The following is a 17833-nucleotide window of genomic DNA, read 5'->3' on the forward strand; positions in this document are numbered from 1 at the left end:
TAAATAATATAAGAAGAGAAGAGTGTCGAACTACCAATACCTCTATATACACAAAACTGTGCACAAAGTAACGTGATATCCTGTCAATTGCGCAAGCTTACGCAAACATTACGCAACGCACAGAATTTGTTAGCAGTGAGTAAAGAGTGGAAGTGAAGAGGATCAACCCGACTATATTGTCTCTATTTATGATTTTTGTTAAAAGATAGTCTTCTATCAGTGTGCAGTGAGCAGCTCTGAACGTTGAACGCGAACGAATATATAGCTAGAATCAGATGTCATTGTACATGCACCCCTAAAAACGTCACGGTTAACATTTTCTAGGAGATTACTAGTAAGTTTACAGTATACTTCATCACATGCGCGAGTCATATTACTTTGTGCACATTTTTGTATAGAGGTATCGGTATAGTTTTTCTCTGCTGATATATATTATAGGCATACATAATTATACATATCATGCATGCATATAATTATACTAGACTTTGGAATGAAGAATTTGTTCGTGTATACAGATTCCCTTGTTTTCTTTGATTATTCAATTTAGAGGTGATGATATAAAAAGAAAGAAGGACTTGGCAATTAGTTGAGACCGACAGACAGGCATCACTAATACGATGCCGCTGAGTATAAAACACATAATTGTAATGGACAAACACATAACATTATAGACAGATTGTTAACGCTATAGCTATAGTTCTGGTAAGTTCTTATGCATACAGTTCACGATACATCTGTTACAAGGGCATAGGTATAGTGGATTTAGAGAACAGCTTTTGGGGTTGGCTGCTAGAGTTTGTGCTATAGGTGCATGTGTGTCATAATCAATTTTAGGATAATGCAGGGATTGGTTTTGTAATTGCAGTTCCTCTAGTTTGCATAGCTTGATAGTAGTGTATATTTCCTTAATCCATGCAAGTTTTTAACGTTATGTCTTATTCCTTGGTGAACCAGTTAAGGACGCTGTTGTGGCCGTTGCATGTCTGTATATACAATAGCTGATGTTGTGTCTGTTTTTAGTTCTATATAAACAGGCAGTTTTAACATATTGGGAGGCTTAGGGAGATGATTGGGTGGAAGTAGCTACTGCTGAAGTTATATAGCTTGAATTGTAAAAAAAAAGTTACTTGTGGATCAAATAGGCGGCTTATAACTATATATAGTTGGCTGTGAGAGAGAATAAAACCAAGAAGTGGCGGTTGGAGTATAGTTATATAATAAGGATTGGTTGATCCACTATACCGGCCTCTCTGGTGTATCTGTTAAAATATATAAATCTAGAATATTGCCCTATATATGTGTGAGGGAGGCTATCAGTTGGATAATTAAGTTTCAATGACACAATTAACATTTAACAGCCCCATATTAAAGCCTGTCTGGTATGTATACGTTGTATGTCAGGAAGTGCTTGGATGCACCAGAATCACCTGCATTACAGCTATATATAGGACATATATATATCTAGAGACGATGGTGTACAATCTACAAGCTTAACTATAGCGATTATTATCTACTTGCAATATAGTTTATGTTGTAACTATATATACGCCTGTATTTATCCAGTGAGAGTTTTCCCCACTCTCTCTCATAACTGTCTTTCAATCGCAGCATCATCACTGCCTATATACTTCATTGTCACTGCATGCTGGTCCATATACAGGATTTTGCAGAGTTCTTGCAACATGAACTTTTAATCGGTATGCACATGCGCAGAGATCTGCCTTTGATCTCACCGCAGACTATTAGCTAAGGGTCAGTGCATGTGTGTGTGGAAATGAGTAAGGCAGCCTCAAAACTCTCTTTTCACATAATTATAACAGTGGAGGGTGATGTGATATTACTATGTAATTGGTGAGCCAGAGTACTCCAGCGTGGAAGTGTCTGAACCCCAAATTTGTCTGAACCCCAAATTAATTTATTATAGTGATCTTGTGAGTGCAGCATGAGTTTAATACATCAGCAGGAGTTAAAATTTGCAGAGGTCGCCATAGCCTGGTGTATTAAACTTCGAGCTTGCAACCAGTGGTGCCAGCTCTAACTCGTGGATGTTGTAGAATGTAGCAGAGTTCACTGTAGTGGGATTGACATCGTGGTCAAAACAATACATCCATGCATGAGTTCAAACCAATAGGAACTTGGTAGAAGAGGAAGCTTTAATACCCTAGTTTTGTAGTCGGACATGTAATATATCTTGCGGCCTTCTTTTGTACACATTTTAAGTTGGCCGTATCCTTATAAAGACTTCAATCGAATGGCAGTGTTTCAGCCTTGTAGGACCAATGACAGTGACAACACCATCCCAAGATAGACTTCTGGGCTGCCCACTTTTGATTTTACTACTTGCCTCAGCTAGCTACATAGTGATACAAGTCCTGGACTTTACTTTAGAATCCATTTTTACTGATCACATGGTGGCAGATCTCTACGCATGCGCAGACTGGTTAAAAGTTCATGTTGCAAGAACTCTGCAAAACCCTGTACCTATTGTATATAGGACTGGTGTAGACTACGTATATATACACTGCCAGGACTTGACTATAATGAGGATTGTTTGTGTATATACTGTGTTGCTGGATCCTGGTATAGAATTTAGTCTACACCCATGACACACACTATATATATTATATCAAATTATCAAGACAATACACAGTACTATACATCTATTCAAGCAAAATCTATAGTAATTAGCTGCTGACAACACACTATATATAGATGCATGCATGGTCATGCAACAAACCAGGTACACACCAGTCTATCAGCCCAGCAAAATGAAATTATAATTATATATATAGTATAGAGTCTATGTATAGTCCGTACACTTTGATTCAATCTCTATAGTCAGAACTCAATACAGTTTCTCATGATTGAATCTTCTGTCACAAACTTACTCAAAAGGCTATCTTTGCACTGAGCCGTGAATAATATCTTGCATCTAGTGAAATTGTAATTAACATTTGAATTACTGCCCATGGAACGTCAAGAGTCGTTCTAGTTGAGTAAAGTAACAATAACTGAAGGCATGGATGGACTGACTGCCTGCATTGCTTGTCCGAGAAATGCTTTTTATGAATTACAGTTGAATCACTACACATGGAAAGTCTGAAAAGTTGCTCCAGGAAGTTCCATGCAGTCAATTAAAGTATAGCCTCAGAATTGTAAACTTAGGTATTATCAACATAATTATTGGCTGATACCTGCTTGTCTATAAGACCAGCACTGAATATATTTTCTAGGTTTCCGTTTACGAATCACTGCTCTCGGAAAGTCAGAAAAGTTGCTCAGCAAGTTCCCAGTCGATTAAAAGTAACCTCAGAAGAGTGTATCAACGTATTGGCTGCTACCTGCTTGTCTAAGACCAGCACTAAATATATTTTCTGGGTTTCCGCTTACGAAGCACAGCTCTCGGAAAGTCAGAAAAGTTGCTTAGCAAGTTCCAGTCGATTAAAGTAACCTCAGAATTGTAAACTTGAGTATATATCAACATACTGGCTGATATATCTGCATGCATGTCTAGACAAGCACTGAATATGTTATTTTTCTGGATTCCCGTTAACGAACCACTGCTCTCGGAAAGTCAGAAAAGTTGCTTAGCAAGTTCCAGTCGATTAAAGTAACCTCAGAATTGTAAACTTGAGTATATATCACCATACTGGCTGATATCTGCATGCATGTCTATAGACCAGCACTGAATGTGTTATTTTTCTGGATTCCCGTTAACGAACCACTGCTCTCGGAAAGTCAGAAAAGTTGCTTAGCAAGTTCCAGTCGATTAAAGTAACCTCAGAATTGTAAACTTGAGTATAATTATATCAACATACTGGCTGATATCTGCATGCATGTCTAGACCAGCACTGAATATGTTATTTTTCTGGATTCCCATTAACGAATCACTGCTCTCGGAAAGTCAGAAAAGTTGCTTAGCAAGTTCCAGTCGATTAAAGTAACCTCAGAATTGTAAACTTGAGTATATATATCAACATACTGGCTGATATCTGCATGCATGTCTATAGACCAGCACTGAATATGTTATTTTTCTGGATTCCCGTTAACGAACCACTGCTCTCGGAAAGTCAGAAAAGTTGCTTAGCAAGTTCCAGTCGCTTAAAGTAACCCCAAAATTGTAAACTTGAGTATATATATCAACGTACTGGCTGATATCTGCATGCATGTCTAGACCAGCACTGAATATATTATTTTTCAGGGTTCCCGTTAACAAACCACTGCTCTCGGAAAGTCAGAAAAGTTGCTCAGCAAGTTCCAGTCGATTCAAATAACCTCAGAAGAGTATATATCAACATATACTAGCTGATATCTGTATGCATGTCTATAGACCAGCACTGAATATATTATTTTTCAGGGTTCTCGTTAACGAACCACTGTTCTCGGAAAGTCAGAAAAGTTGCTCAGCAAGTTCCAGTTGATTAAAGTAACTTGAGTATATCAACATAACTTATTGGCTGATATACTTAATTGCTTGTATATAGACCAGGATTGAACATAATTATTCCAGTTCCCGTTCTATAATCATGAAAGTCAGAAAAGTGGCTCGGCGTGTTTCAGTATAGAGCCAAATAACCTCTGGACAATAAATTGGGGAGTATAAGTAGGAGTTAGGTGACTGGCTGAATTAAAAATGATAATGTTAAATTCATACTAAATCTAGCTCAGTGTACAGACATAATTAATTCAGTCATTGTGCATGTAGCTAGCTAGAGTCTACTGCAGACATGTGCAAGTAGCTAGCTATTATATCAAGTCTGTACTGTAGCCTCGATCCCAGGCCGAGTTTTCGCTTTTATAACGGTTAGGCGAACAACTGGGCCTGGTACTAGTTGTTTGCGCATGCGTCAAATTTTCATTGTATATTTGTGGTCGGCAAAAATATTTAATAAATCAATAATGGAAATTTGTACACAGAAAATGCACAGAGTGAGTACACAAAAGATGCACATAGGGAGCTGCTTCACAAAGGCCTGGGGAGTTGCCAGTTGTGCTGCAGCACAATTACAGTGACCCAGGGCAACTTCAGGATGATTGAATGCCTTCAAATTACGTTTCAAAAAGATTTAGCAGGCTGCTGGACTTCTCTGATTCTAGGCCCCAACTCGTAACTCATTGCTTGAGAAAACGTAGATTCTCTTGATGTCTCTGAGCTACCCAGCAACGCTCGAATGAGCAGGTCATACTCCAGTCCTGTGTCTGTGAGTATAGGACAATATTAAAAGAAACCAAAGACGGTTAAACCCTTACCTCAAACTGTCCAGTCTCGTCCGTTAGTATAGCCAAGAGGAGCACTGTTGGGATAGCTGGATATTAGCCATTGCTCCTGTACAGAGAAGTAGACATTTTAAATACGTGTAGATCTATACATATTAAATTTCTCGGTTATAGTGTCATTGTCGACGAGCTGATGATGGCAGCACCAAGTTCTCTAGCTCACACTCTTCACTTGATCCACCATATTAATGATGAAACTATAGTCTACCTACATTCTTGCCAAACATGAACAAGACTTGATAGCATAGCCGGCCATAGGGCCCACACAAAAATATCTGACCTTAACAAGCTTGACAAAGCTTTATACCTCTTCCCTTGTTGTTCAGTCTTCAGAATAAGCTTCAGAGAAGAGAGAAGCTTCAGCTAAGAGCCATTCCAATCAAGTCCAATAATGATAAAACGGGAACTGACTTCTAGTACACGATAGTACACGAATATAAATGTCACGAAAGTGAACGAGAATATCCATTCGTCAGAATCTGACGAACGATTGACGCATGCGCAGACAACTAGTACCAGGCCCAGTTGTTCGCCTAACCGTTATAAAAGCGAAAACTCGGCCTGGGATCGAGGCTAGTCTGTACTGCAGACAATGGAGAGTCTACTTAAAACTAGGCTGGCCAGCTTTCTACTTACTTACATAGACTAGTAGAGTGATCAGGCAAGAGGATATCTCATTACATCTGTGCAAAATCAAGGGTTAACCTTGGAATGCATTGCCCTGCTACGCCCACTCATTTACCTTTCACTTCCGCCTTTTCCGATTTCTGGCTTTCTGGTCCTACATGCGCATGCTAGTTTGATCTGAACAAAAGAATGGCCAAAAGAATGTAAAAGAATTCATTAATGATCTAATAAACAGTAAGAAGAAGTTCATTAGGATATTTAAAGACATCCTCCTCTTGTCAAGATAATGAAGCACAGTTTTCCATCCAAGATGCGAGGTTGTCACACAGAAGGCTGTCACACAGATTAATTAAGGCTCGAGAAACAGTGAAATAATCACCAGTTACTCCACAATCATCTATGAATAGTCTCTCGATACGTTAGACAATGGAGACTCCTCGTTACAATCAGCTGAAGATCTGCCGAGTGTCTTCCTTGCTATTCTGGCTAGAAATTCAGCTCACATGCTACCCAACTTTCTCGGTTATCTGGAGAACTTGGACTATCGTAAAGACAGGATTTCATTGTGGTAAGTTGCACCTGCCCCTATATATGCATCATAATTAGAGGTTGTTACTCTATATCAGATGCATTGTATGTAATAGTTTGCAGAATTTCTATTTCTGTTTCTTGCATGCAAATAAAATCCTATTGTGTTTGTACCGGCCACACCCACCTATGAATATCCTTAACTACACTGTAGGATCAGAACAGACCATAACGGTGACAACATCAAGGCAATACTTGCCGAGTGGGCAGAAAACGTTAAGCTCTTGTACAAATCGGTGGACTTGAAGTCATCAGACGAGTGGCTGTATCCGAACCTTGACCCCTTCGAGGAGCATGCATGACAAGAGGTTCGTCCATGTTGCCCAGCTCTTTCACTTTTGTGGACGGTTAAGGTTCCCTGCAAATTTTCAAAGCTAGTCCAACTTACTGTTTGCACTGACAGAGTTTTATATATATAGCTATAGCCTAGGATGATATGAGTAAAAAAGCATAATGATGAGTGGATTTTAGCAGCTAGACCAATATTTGCACATGTTGACATGCCCATGCACAGTGTAGTAGACATAATATGGACAGCATATACACTATAGGTGCATGCTGCTGAGAAAGCGTGATTTAGATGTGCTTTTGTATATACTGTCACCCAGTAACTCAGTGTATATACCCTATGCCATGGGCCATTTCCATTTAATATGATTCATGAACGTTTGCAGTTCGATACTGAATCATGCGTGCACCACGACAGGTCTGCATGCATGTGCTCTACCTATTAACTCTGCTGGTTCTATCAGCCTCGAGGGCCCATGAGCAGTGTGTTGTAAACGGTAAGTAGCACATGCACATGTACGATTCGTAATTATATAGACTACCCTATAATTATACTATGTCTGTACGTAATAGTGCATGGCAATGAGTGCCACAAGCAGTTTATTGGCTAGCCTACTGGCCTCCCCTGAAGAGAAGGCATGCTACTGACTGCTTACGCATAAATTATTGGCTATTTTTTCCTAGCTAGAGGAGACAGAGCTGTATGTTTGTTCGTACAGCTATTTTTTCTGCAGTAAACTTTCAGGCGTGGCCTGTCCATATATAGGCTATATAGTGTCAGCTTTCACTCTGTTCAGACGTTTAGACGATTGTCATTTATATGCACGGTTGCAGGCTGAGGGTGAGTCTTTTGTTAGCATAGCAGGCTAAGGGTAGCTATCAGAATGCTATCGGATGGCCTAGCTAGAAACCTTCAATCGAACTTTCTGTCCACTTCCTTCAATTCACTTCCGTTCGTTGTGACGTCATTGTTTTACTGAACATACACGTTGTTATCCTGCGTTAGCCGGTACATCTGGCTAATGGTTAGCAGTCGATACCAGGCCCACCGTTCAAGGAAGTGCGGCCTAGGATCGAGGCTATTTATTGTCCTGTAGTAGATTGTGCAGTGGTCAAGGGCCTGAGAATCTGAGATCACTATACCATATACATGTAAAGGGAAATGTTCGCATTTTTTGAGGGTAGAGAAGTAACACAAAAATTAAAACCGGGGTAAACTCCAGCGCACTGGTAATTTCACATGCAAAGCTATTGGTGGGTGTGGTTTCCTGGCATTGAACTGCAAATATTAGAACCCACGAAAATTTCTGCTGAGGGCTTTGAAGCCAAATAGCGAACATTTTGCACCCTGCGAAAATTTTCTGCTATACGGTATCTACTAAGGGCCTAGCCTCAATCCAGGCTGCAAAGAGAAAGGCGGCCTGGCATACCTTGTATGCGCATGCGCGAAATAATTGGCAACAATTTCATCATACAAATTGTAAAAACGGACAAAGTTACAAAAGGGAAGAATACGTATGACAATGTGACCACAATGGCAGCTTTCAGAGACACTAATCAAAGTAGAATAATTATGCTGCAGCAGTGTTGCTTCTTCTAGCTCTGTTTATCAAAGAGACAGTTCAAGAAAGCCTCCCAGACAGCTAGAGCTGCCAGCTAGAAAGAGTGGTGGACTCTTTAAATACATCAGTAGATCTTGAGTGAATAACTTCCTGAGTGTCGAGTTAAAGCTTATTAAAAGCTTTCAGGAGTAATCATTAGCTTCTTTATCTTCAGCAATGACTTCTTGTCGAATATAAAGGCAAGATTTAGTAGCAGAAGACTTTCCTGGTCCATATTACCACAGCCTCATCAGGGGATCCACAGGAACACATCATGCCTTTCCTATAACATCTGTAGCCTTACAGTGTAGGGTGTCGTTAAGTAGAGACTTGGCTTGATATAATAAAGGGCATAAGAACTCAGTCATCTTTGCACAATACTTCTATGTAACAGACTGTAACTTCAGAATACAAATAGTATACGGTTTATTTTACTGACAGTATCCACAAATACACGGATTACCCCCTTTTGGGGGTAATGTACACGCATGCGCATACAAGGTATACCAGGCCGCCTTTCTCTTTGCGGCCTGGAATCGAGGCTACTAAGGGCCATGCAACAGATAATCTGATTTGTGGTTGCGGAGTCATTGTAAAAATTGTACGTCAGAGGTCACCACTAACTCGAAAGTAAAGCCATGCACCTGAAAAGAACGCAACTTGAAAGTGAAACTGATTGATGAAGTCAATAGAGATTCTGTAGTCTATGCATTTATATACAAGTTAGCCGGCCGGACCAAGTAGATCTAGTCATTGAAGTGAGAACTGCCGTCAGAGGCAAACTGCACATGTCATTGTGTTCTGCGCATGCACTTAATATTACTTCTACAAACAGAATAAATGCAAAAAATAATAGATCTGTATACCTCACAAATCTATCATGCCTACAGAATCTCTATTAGCTTCATTCGAATTTTTACTTTTTGCTTCCAACTTGCTTTCCTTCCTGCTATAACCTCCTGTAAAGCCAATTGTAAGTTGCTTCTAAGGAGACTTTAGATAGTAAACAGCAAACAAAGTAATGATCACACCTCTATAGCAATATTGCTATTAACTTGATTTAGAATTTCTGATGGCTTCACTTCCAAGTTGTGTTACTTCCACGTACATGGTCTCACTTCCATGTTAGTGGTGACCTCTTCAAGTTGTGTTACTTTCACATGGTCTCACCTAGTGGTGACCTATGACCTTCCTAACTAGGAATTAATTGCCCTAATGGAATGGGCTTCGCAACAAGTTCCACGAACTGGGCAAACCACTGTAGAAAAGTTCCATGAATGGACATAATTAGCTAGATCTACTATTTATGTTTGCAGTATTTAGTGGTAATGATATCATATTCTTAGAAATTGGCTTGTGTGTGGTTAGTAGTTTTTCTTATTTATTGTAGTTGTTGTCCAGTTGGGCATTGCTGTGTATCAATCATTATTACGGATAAAACAGTTGTCCACAACCATCGCTCCTGCAGCTTTTTTGGGTGTGGCAGAACTCTAGATTTAAAGAGATGAGGTGAGTGCATAAAAGCATTACAAAGTCAATTTGTAGTTCTTAGCTATTATCACATAGAGAGAAGGAGCATCTAACTCCCTACAGTTTAAGTGGTAACACGTTACAAGCTGACAAAACCACAACACAGCAACATTTCTCTGAATATCATTATAAGTATGTACGGTAATGGATATTCACATATTTATTATTGTAACCAGAGTGTGGTTTTCATACTATTGTAACCACACTGTGGTCACCAACTATATATAATTATTTTGTGCCACTTATAAATTAGGGCAGCGCACTATAGTGTGTAATACATTAGCCAGTGTAACTTTAGATAGGCCGTACAAAACTGAACCCAAAAATGCTGACAGTGCAGAAAGTGACTCACAGAAATGGTGCCCTCAGAATTTCTGCCCACAGAAGGAAATTCTGTGCTCGAGTGCATGTTTTTTGCAGGGCTGGGCTCGTTATTTAGTGCCTCTAATTTGAGGTCACGTGATATTGGAAAGCTGCCAAAATTCCAGGCGCGAAACATAAAATTGATCTTGCATGGCCTAATTATTACCATGCACATACATGTCTATTGCAGTTTAATTATTTGGATCATAATTATAATTATTGGCACTGTTTTTTCTTTGATGTCAGAGGTTAAAAACCAACAAAAGAATGTAAGCATAAAATAATGTACTATAATGACTGCATACATATCTATACTTCAAAAGTTCCGTCATTTTCGTGCACAAATTATCACTCACAGATTACTATGGCTTGGGTATTGCTGGAGATGGTCTAGAGACAACTAATGGAGGGTTGTGTCTAGTCAGAAATGACATGACAAAGCAGTATATCGACGGCAGTACTATACCAGTGTCTTTTTTACTTAAATTGCTAATAAAGTAAACTTCAACCATCCATTTTGCCTGGTATTCACCATGCTAACTACCAACGCATCGAATTCGGCACCACTAGTGTCGATTACTAATCTATCCTCTCTACTACTCGTGTTTGCACTCGTAGTTGATAATGCTGGTGTGACTCTAACTTTTGATGGGTCCAATGTTACCTTTATTGCTCCTCCACAGTTTGCAGACGGTAACCCACAACAGCTGCAGATTTGTACTGATGGCACCATGGCAACTCTTTATTCTAACTGTGGCAGCCTTGGCAGCCTTCCATTTGCAACTGGTTCCAGTACTGTTGATTATTTTGTTCATATTGGGGAGTGTCACTACCGGCGAGGTTTTCGAGGTAAGTGTCTCGTATCTTGCTTTGTGCATAAAACCACGCACGATATAAGGAGGGAGTTGATTTCAATTGTAGACATTATACATGTATAGATCAGCGAATTGTCATTTTTTTTGCAGGGAAGAGTACAACAATTGTATGCAGTGCAGTCTCCTGGTACTGTTTCTCAATCATATGTAGCCGATGGTCAGTGTGTGTGCCACTCTTCCAAGAGATTGTACTCAAGCCACTCGAAGTCTTGAGGAAACCTTTACTGCAATGGGTCAACCTACTACTATACTGTAGCTGCTACGCAAACGGTAAAGAATTTGTATCCCATATCTGATAACATGCATGCATACAATTATAGGAGAAAGACCTCAATTATATAGTCCATAATTGTAGGTATAGAAAAGTGTTTAGAAGTACAGTTGTGTTATAATTAATAATCAGGGGAGGATCCAGGAATTTTGAAAAGGGGCGGGCAATTTGAAGAAAATTTTTACTAAAAAAAAGTCAACGGTTTTTTTAAAGCTCAATCAGTGTAGCTTTATTGATTGATGACAGTAGTAGCAGAAATGGATCGAATCATCTTGCTTCAAAAGTCTACAACTAGAGATTGTCTGCATGCGATTTGCTGCAATAATTGATTTCTGCTCTAAGCCACACCTACTTTGTGAGCTAGTTTTATTCGAGCTGGTCAGAAAAGGGGGGCACGTGCCCCTTGTGCCCTGCACTAGATCTGCCACTAATTATAACAACCATTGTACTGAATCAAGTTATAATTATCAATTATACTGCATGTTGCAGGTTAAAATGGTAACAGTAAAACATCCTGGTATATCTGCCACTCGAGATGTACCAACTTCGTGTAGGCTGTCTGTTGCGGTTTTGTGGAAATGTTATATTCCTTGCCCTTCTATATAGAGCTCTGCATGTAGACAGCTACCTCTATAATTACAGGTATCATTGGAGACAAGGGACAAGAGAGTTTTAGGTTTTGAAGGAAGACATGAAAGAGTTGTGTTTGTCCAGTATAGCTTTCTGCCACATTTAAGTTAATGTATAGCTATAGGCAGCTGCATGCCTGTCAGCAGTCTCCTCAATCTTTATAATTAGCTAAGCTACATTATTATATACTCTCTGCATTTGACATGGAGGATTTTTCCCAAATTGTCTTGCAATTTACAATGTACCATGCACTGCTGTGTGGTTAATGGAAAAAAGTCACCTTCTGGCTTTAGCCTGCTTGTATGCATGGAGTATAGGTGTTTGCCATAAATGCATAATAACAGTGAGCACCCTTGTATACACGTTTTTAGAATGCATGTAATTATAATATCTCACACACACACAGCAAACAGAACTGCCAACAAACTGTGAGGACACTGATGTTACCTGCTCAGGCTCAAGACATCTACTGAACTTCTCTCTCCTCGTCTTTATACTATTTTTAAACTGGGTCGGTGCCCAAATATAGCTTCTTCCATGGATCATGAACATTTCCCCTTGCTGTATTAGTGCATGGTAACTCGTGTAAATTAGATTACTAGATATAGTCGTTAACTTTACTTCTGCATGTATACTGTATAGTTCTTGTTATAATTATGGACTCTGTTTGTAAGGTAGTTTTTTTCCTGTACATGCAGTAGTTATTTTGTGCCTAGCTGCTATAGGGGCCTATACTCCTTACAGCTCTATTGCGTATGGGAGCCTCTGCATGTTCCACTGCCTTTTGTCTTGTTCATGCCGCTTTATTATCAGTTGTTGAAACTTCAAATGTCTGCATGAACCTCTGCCATCATATTCAGTGATAACATGGTAAAGTGATATAATTATACGGAAATAAGGAAATAAGGTTCGTAATTCACCGAAGTGGCATAGGGGTGTAAGCATATATTTTGTGTGTTTGTGATGATCAAGTAGCTAGACAGTTAATTATTGTGACAAAGTGGTTTTTGATTGCTGAATGGTGTTCGTGAGATCTGGTCACGTAACAAGGGCGGGTTGTATGTTGAACGAGAGGTCATAGGTCATAGCTTTGACCATCAGATACTTGTACACGCTGAGTAGACAATGAGCATATAATGCTCTGTGCGTGTGTGGGCCCTGTGGGGGGAGGAGAGGGTGGGTGTAAGATAAGGGATAATAAGTGCATGCATGATGTGTACCTGTTTGTGGTGTAAGGTGTGTACGCTTACTAAGAGCCTGAGGTGTGGGTATACAGGTGTAAGGGGTATGGTTAGATAGACATAACCACATTCTACCTAGCCTCGAATCCAGGCCGATTAAAATACGTATTTTAATCGACCTGGTCTCGGGGCTACATTCTACCCTACACCCTTACGACTGCGGTATATGTAGATAGCTTACCTCACAGTGGAGAGGCACTGGAGAACTGGAGAACTCGGAGTATGCAGGGCACAAGTATAACTAGAGTACCAGAGAACCAGAGAACTGGAGAACTATGATAGCAGCTTAACCTCATACTGGAAAGGTACTGGAATACTAGAGAATTGGAGAAACTAGGAGAGCGTTATAATTATTATACATGTAGTGGAGCAGACACTCCAAAAAAACCATTGAATCCACAGAAAGGGTTGTACAATAGGTTCTTTATAAGTTTGATGGTTGAAATTTCTAATTGATAAGTGTAGTTGATATGCTGTATTGGATTTGCTTATTATTAAATGTGTTCCAGACAATCACATGAGCAACCGAAAAGTGTAGCCTAGGAGAGCCAGAGAACTGGAGAAATAGGAGAGCTCACTATTATAGTAGAGCAGACTGTGGAATACCGAAGAACCAGGGACCCAGAGCATAGTGTAGAGCATGCGTGCTGTAGAAAGCGCTGGTAGAATCCCGATAGATCACATGATCTTTTGGAAATCGTTCCTAGCCTTAACTCAAGGTCGCCCTCGAAACTCAGAAAAGGGTCTTTACTTCCCTGCGGCCTGGAATCGAGCCTACAAGTTCCGGCAAGCTTTATTATAAATTCTAGGCAGCTTGCAGGAGCTGAGTTTCTGTTTGCACTGACATAGTGGACAGCCAGCCGTGGTGCTCCTGCAGTAGTGTTAGCAGAACTGTCATCGAATAATTCTGCAAAGATGAGGTGAGTGCATAAAAATTAATATGAATTAGCAAGAGTCCTAAAGAGAGAGTTATCGAACATAACAATACATGTATGTTGCTGTTATTATTGTGTACAGGTTGGTTGGCAGAAGTAAAAAGTTGAAGTATCCATGACCATCTCATTCACACACGTACACTGTGTTACACCAGGAGCCCATAAAGAGAAGGAGCGGCTAACTTCAACGTACACTCGGGGATCACGTCTCGTAATTGCTGGTGAAACCGCACTTCCTTGTATGGAAGCGACTAAGTGCTTGCAAACCGCAGCCCTGTGTGTTGCGTATAACACGTGTAGGGATTCAACCACTTAGTGACCCTGCATATATGGAAATGCGGTCATAACCACTTACGAGACGTGATCCCCGTAGTTAGCTGCTTCCTTCTCTTTATGGGCTCCTGGTTACACTGAAGCATATTTTATTTCACTATTATGCTGGTCATGATTGACTCACTGCACTTTAACTTTTAAGCCAACCAACCTAGTTAATTAAAGCATTAATCTATCTGATGTTACTGTCTGGAAACGAGTGTATGGTCAAGCACGCAGTGCAAAATGCCTTGAGCACATGATGTTGTTTTGTTCACAAAGAGGTGGCTGGAAGTGTACGTATATTATAGTCTTATAGGGAAGAATGAGACAAGTTATACAGCTTGGCAATGATCGTCTTACATGGCTTGTAGCCAAGTAGTGGGAGCAAGCCAAAATTGTAAAGCAAGGTTTAAGCATTATAGAAAGAGTTATTAAAGTGCTTTCAGTTTGTATAATGTTATGTTACAAAATAAATTTGCACTAGTCTTAGGGAATTAGAGTGCTTTGTAATGTATGCTACAAAATACATACAACCTGGCATGTTTAGAGAGTGTTATAGATAAGTGGAGCTACATTTCCAATAAAGGGTGTATGGATCTGCAAAAAGGTCCGAGTTCACAATGGCTGCTGCTTCTGGCAGCGTTGCAGCCCTCTTTCTGGATCTTGTAGCTAATAAACATCTATAAAACTAACTCGAATAAAAAGTTTGTTGTAGTGGGAGCAAGCCAAAATTGTAAAGCAAGGTTTAAGCATTATAGAAAGAGTTATTAAAGTGCTTTCAGTTTGTATAATGTTATGTTACAAAATAAATTTGCACTAGTCTTAGGGAATTAGAGTGCTTTGTAATGTATGCTACAAAATACATACAACCTGGCATGTTTAGAGAGTGTTATAGATAAGTGGAGCTACATTTCCAATAAAGGGTGTATGGATCTGCAAAAAGGTCCGAGTTCACAATGGCTGCTGCTTCTGGCAGCGTTGCAGCCCTCTTTCTGGATCTTGTAGCTAATAAACATCTATAAAACTAACTCGAATAAAAAGTTTGTTGATTCTACAAGAGATTCTGAAGAGACTGCAACAGTTTTCACTATACTAGTAAATAAAACTAGTCATAACTCAAGAAAGAATCTTTAATTTGATTCACGAGTCGAAATCCCAAAAAGAGAACGTGGCTAGAAGCCTCAACTAGAAACTGTGAGTAGAACTTTAGATGTGCTTTCGTACTACTGCATGTCACCCAGTATAACTGTGAGGACACGGCCTCACAGGGCATTACTTGATATTAGGAGCTACTGTGGTAAACCACAACAGCTGTACGTAAACATCGCTTCTAGACTATTCTAGATGGGTTGCAGTAGAACATTCTAGAACATTTTAGATAATGTGTTTTGTTAGTAGAACATTCTAGAAACAGTATTTGAGTTTTGTATTAATTTTTTGTTGAGAACCATCGAATTGACCGTGAAAACTGATTGTCAACGTTCTCTTAACTATCCCCAATACTCCAAATCTCCGATCCCTCACAATAACTCAGTGTATAACATGCCACAGGCCATTCCCATTTAATAATTCATGAACCGTACAGTCACATATAACTCAATCATGCGTGCACCACGGCAGGTCTGTGCTCTACCTATTAACTGTGTTGGTTCTATCAGCCTCGAGGGCCCATGGGCAGTGTGTTGTAAACGGTAAGTAGCACATGCACATGTACGATTCATCTATTATGCATGTAGACAACCCTATATATACAGAGGATTTCTGGTTGGTTGGCAGAAGTTAAAAGTTGAAGTGCAGTCACCCATGACCACTAATTGCATAAGTAGGAAGAAACACACAGTGTGTGGTCATGGTTGATCTCTCGATTGAACCAATTATAGCCTCGCTTCGCTGAGTTATATACAACAACTGCATATCTTCAAGAATTCAAACATATTTTTTATTCACTCACAGATTACTATCGCTTGAGTGTTACTGATGCCGAAGATGGTCGAGAGACATCTGTTGGAGCGTTGTGTCCAAACCCCCCGAGAAATGACCTGACAAGGCAGTATATCGACGGCGTTGGTGATATTGGTCCCCGTGTCTTTTTTTCTGCACTTACAGAAGATTTAGTAAACTTCAATAGTCCATTTTGCCTGGGATTCACCATGCTAACCACCAACTCATCGAATTCGGCACCACTAATGTCGATTATTAGCGCGTCCTCTGTAGAACCCGTATTTTCACTCGTAGTTGATAGTGCTGGTGTGATCCTAACTCTCGGTACGTCCAGCGTTACTTTTCCTGCTCCACAGTTTGCAGACGGTAACGCACAACAGCTGCAGATTTGTACTGATGGCACTCAGGCAACTCTTTATTCTAACTGTCGGAGCTTAGGCAGCCTTCCATTCTCTGGATCCAGTGCTGCTGATTTTTACAACGCTATTTTGTTCGTATTGAGGAGTGTCACTACCGAAGATATTTTCGAGGTAAATGTCTCGTATCTTGCTTTGTACATTAAAATCATTCACGATATAAGGAGGGAGTAGAGTTCAATTGTAGTCATTACATGTATACAAAAATAGATCACGAATTGTCACTTTTTTTGCAGGGAAGAGTACAACAATTGTATGTAGTGCAATGTCCTAATACTACTCAACAAAACATAGCCAATGGTCAGTGTGCCGTTCTTCCAAGAGATTGTACTCAAGCCACTCAAAATATTGATGAAACCTTTGCTGCAATTGGTCAAATTATTACTCCTACTGTAGCTCCTCCTCCGGTAAGAAGTTGTATCCCATATCAATTGTGACACATACTGTAAGTTCTCGATTTAAGGCGACCCTCCAAATATGCGACACTCTTGAGCTCAGGCAATTTTTTGATTATCTTGGGTCCAGGCCAGGCGGTACTTTACAAAAAGAACGTCATGTCAAGTTCCAATGTGAAACTCGTGCAAAAATACCAGGAATTTCGCACTGCAGGACGCGCTCGCCCACGATCAAGCATGAATTGATTTTGTGTCCTAATTCTGCGATTGATAATTATATTCATGACTGATTGTGGGCGTGCACGTTTGGTGTTGTCTATTATATATACCAGTGAAGAAATTCTGGACTTCTGCACGAGTTTCACATAGGAACTTGACCTGACATTCTTTTCTTAAGTGCAACCTGGACCTGAGACTAAGTTAAGCCAAACTAAAAATTATGTACATATCATTGAATCAGAGTGTCTATAAGTAAAGTATCATATATACATGTGCATCTCTGATGTTTCAGGGAAAGGGTGCCCAGTGAAACAACCTCAG

The 17833-nt window shown here is 39.8% G+C and overlaps 1 protein-coding gene and 1 long non-coding RNA gene across 3 annotated transcripts in view; one reads left to right on the forward strand and one right to left on the reverse strand.

The window, feature by feature from the left end:
• Window positions 1–4865: 4865 nt before the first annotated feature.
• On the reverse strand, window positions 4866–5849 carry LOC135342816 (uncharacterized). The gene is made up of 2 exons (XR_010396933.1): window positions 5251–5849; window positions 4866–5199 (listed from the first exon to the last, which is right to left on the reverse strand). It is a non-coding gene; the product is annotated as an uncharacterized LOC135342816 (long non-coding RNA).
• An 8234-nt stretch (window positions 5850–14083) lies between these two features.
• The window catches only part of LOC135342578 (uncharacterized), a 38702-nt gene continuing 34952 nt past the window's right edge, over window positions 14084–17833 (forward strand). For both annotated transcript variants that reach the window (XM_064539328.1, XM_064539327.1), the window contains exons 1-4: window positions 14084–14211; window positions 16162–16232; window positions 16495–17012; window positions 17135–17305. In XM_064539328.1, the coding sequence (XP_064395398.1) occupies window positions 14207–14211; window positions 16162–16232; window positions 16495–17012; window positions 17135–17305 (765 nt within the window). In that variant the 5' untranslated portion in view covers window positions 14084–14206. The remainder of the gene's footprint in view (window positions 14212–16161; window positions 16233–16494; window positions 17013–17134; window positions 17306–17833) is intronic.

This window comes from Halichondria panicea, chromosome 10 (genome assembly GCF_963675165.1).
Source record: "Halichondria panicea chromosome 10, odHalPani1.1, whole genome shotgun sequence".
NCBI lineage: Eukaryota > Metazoa > Porifera > Demospongiae > Suberitida > Halichondriidae > Halichondria > Halichondria panicea.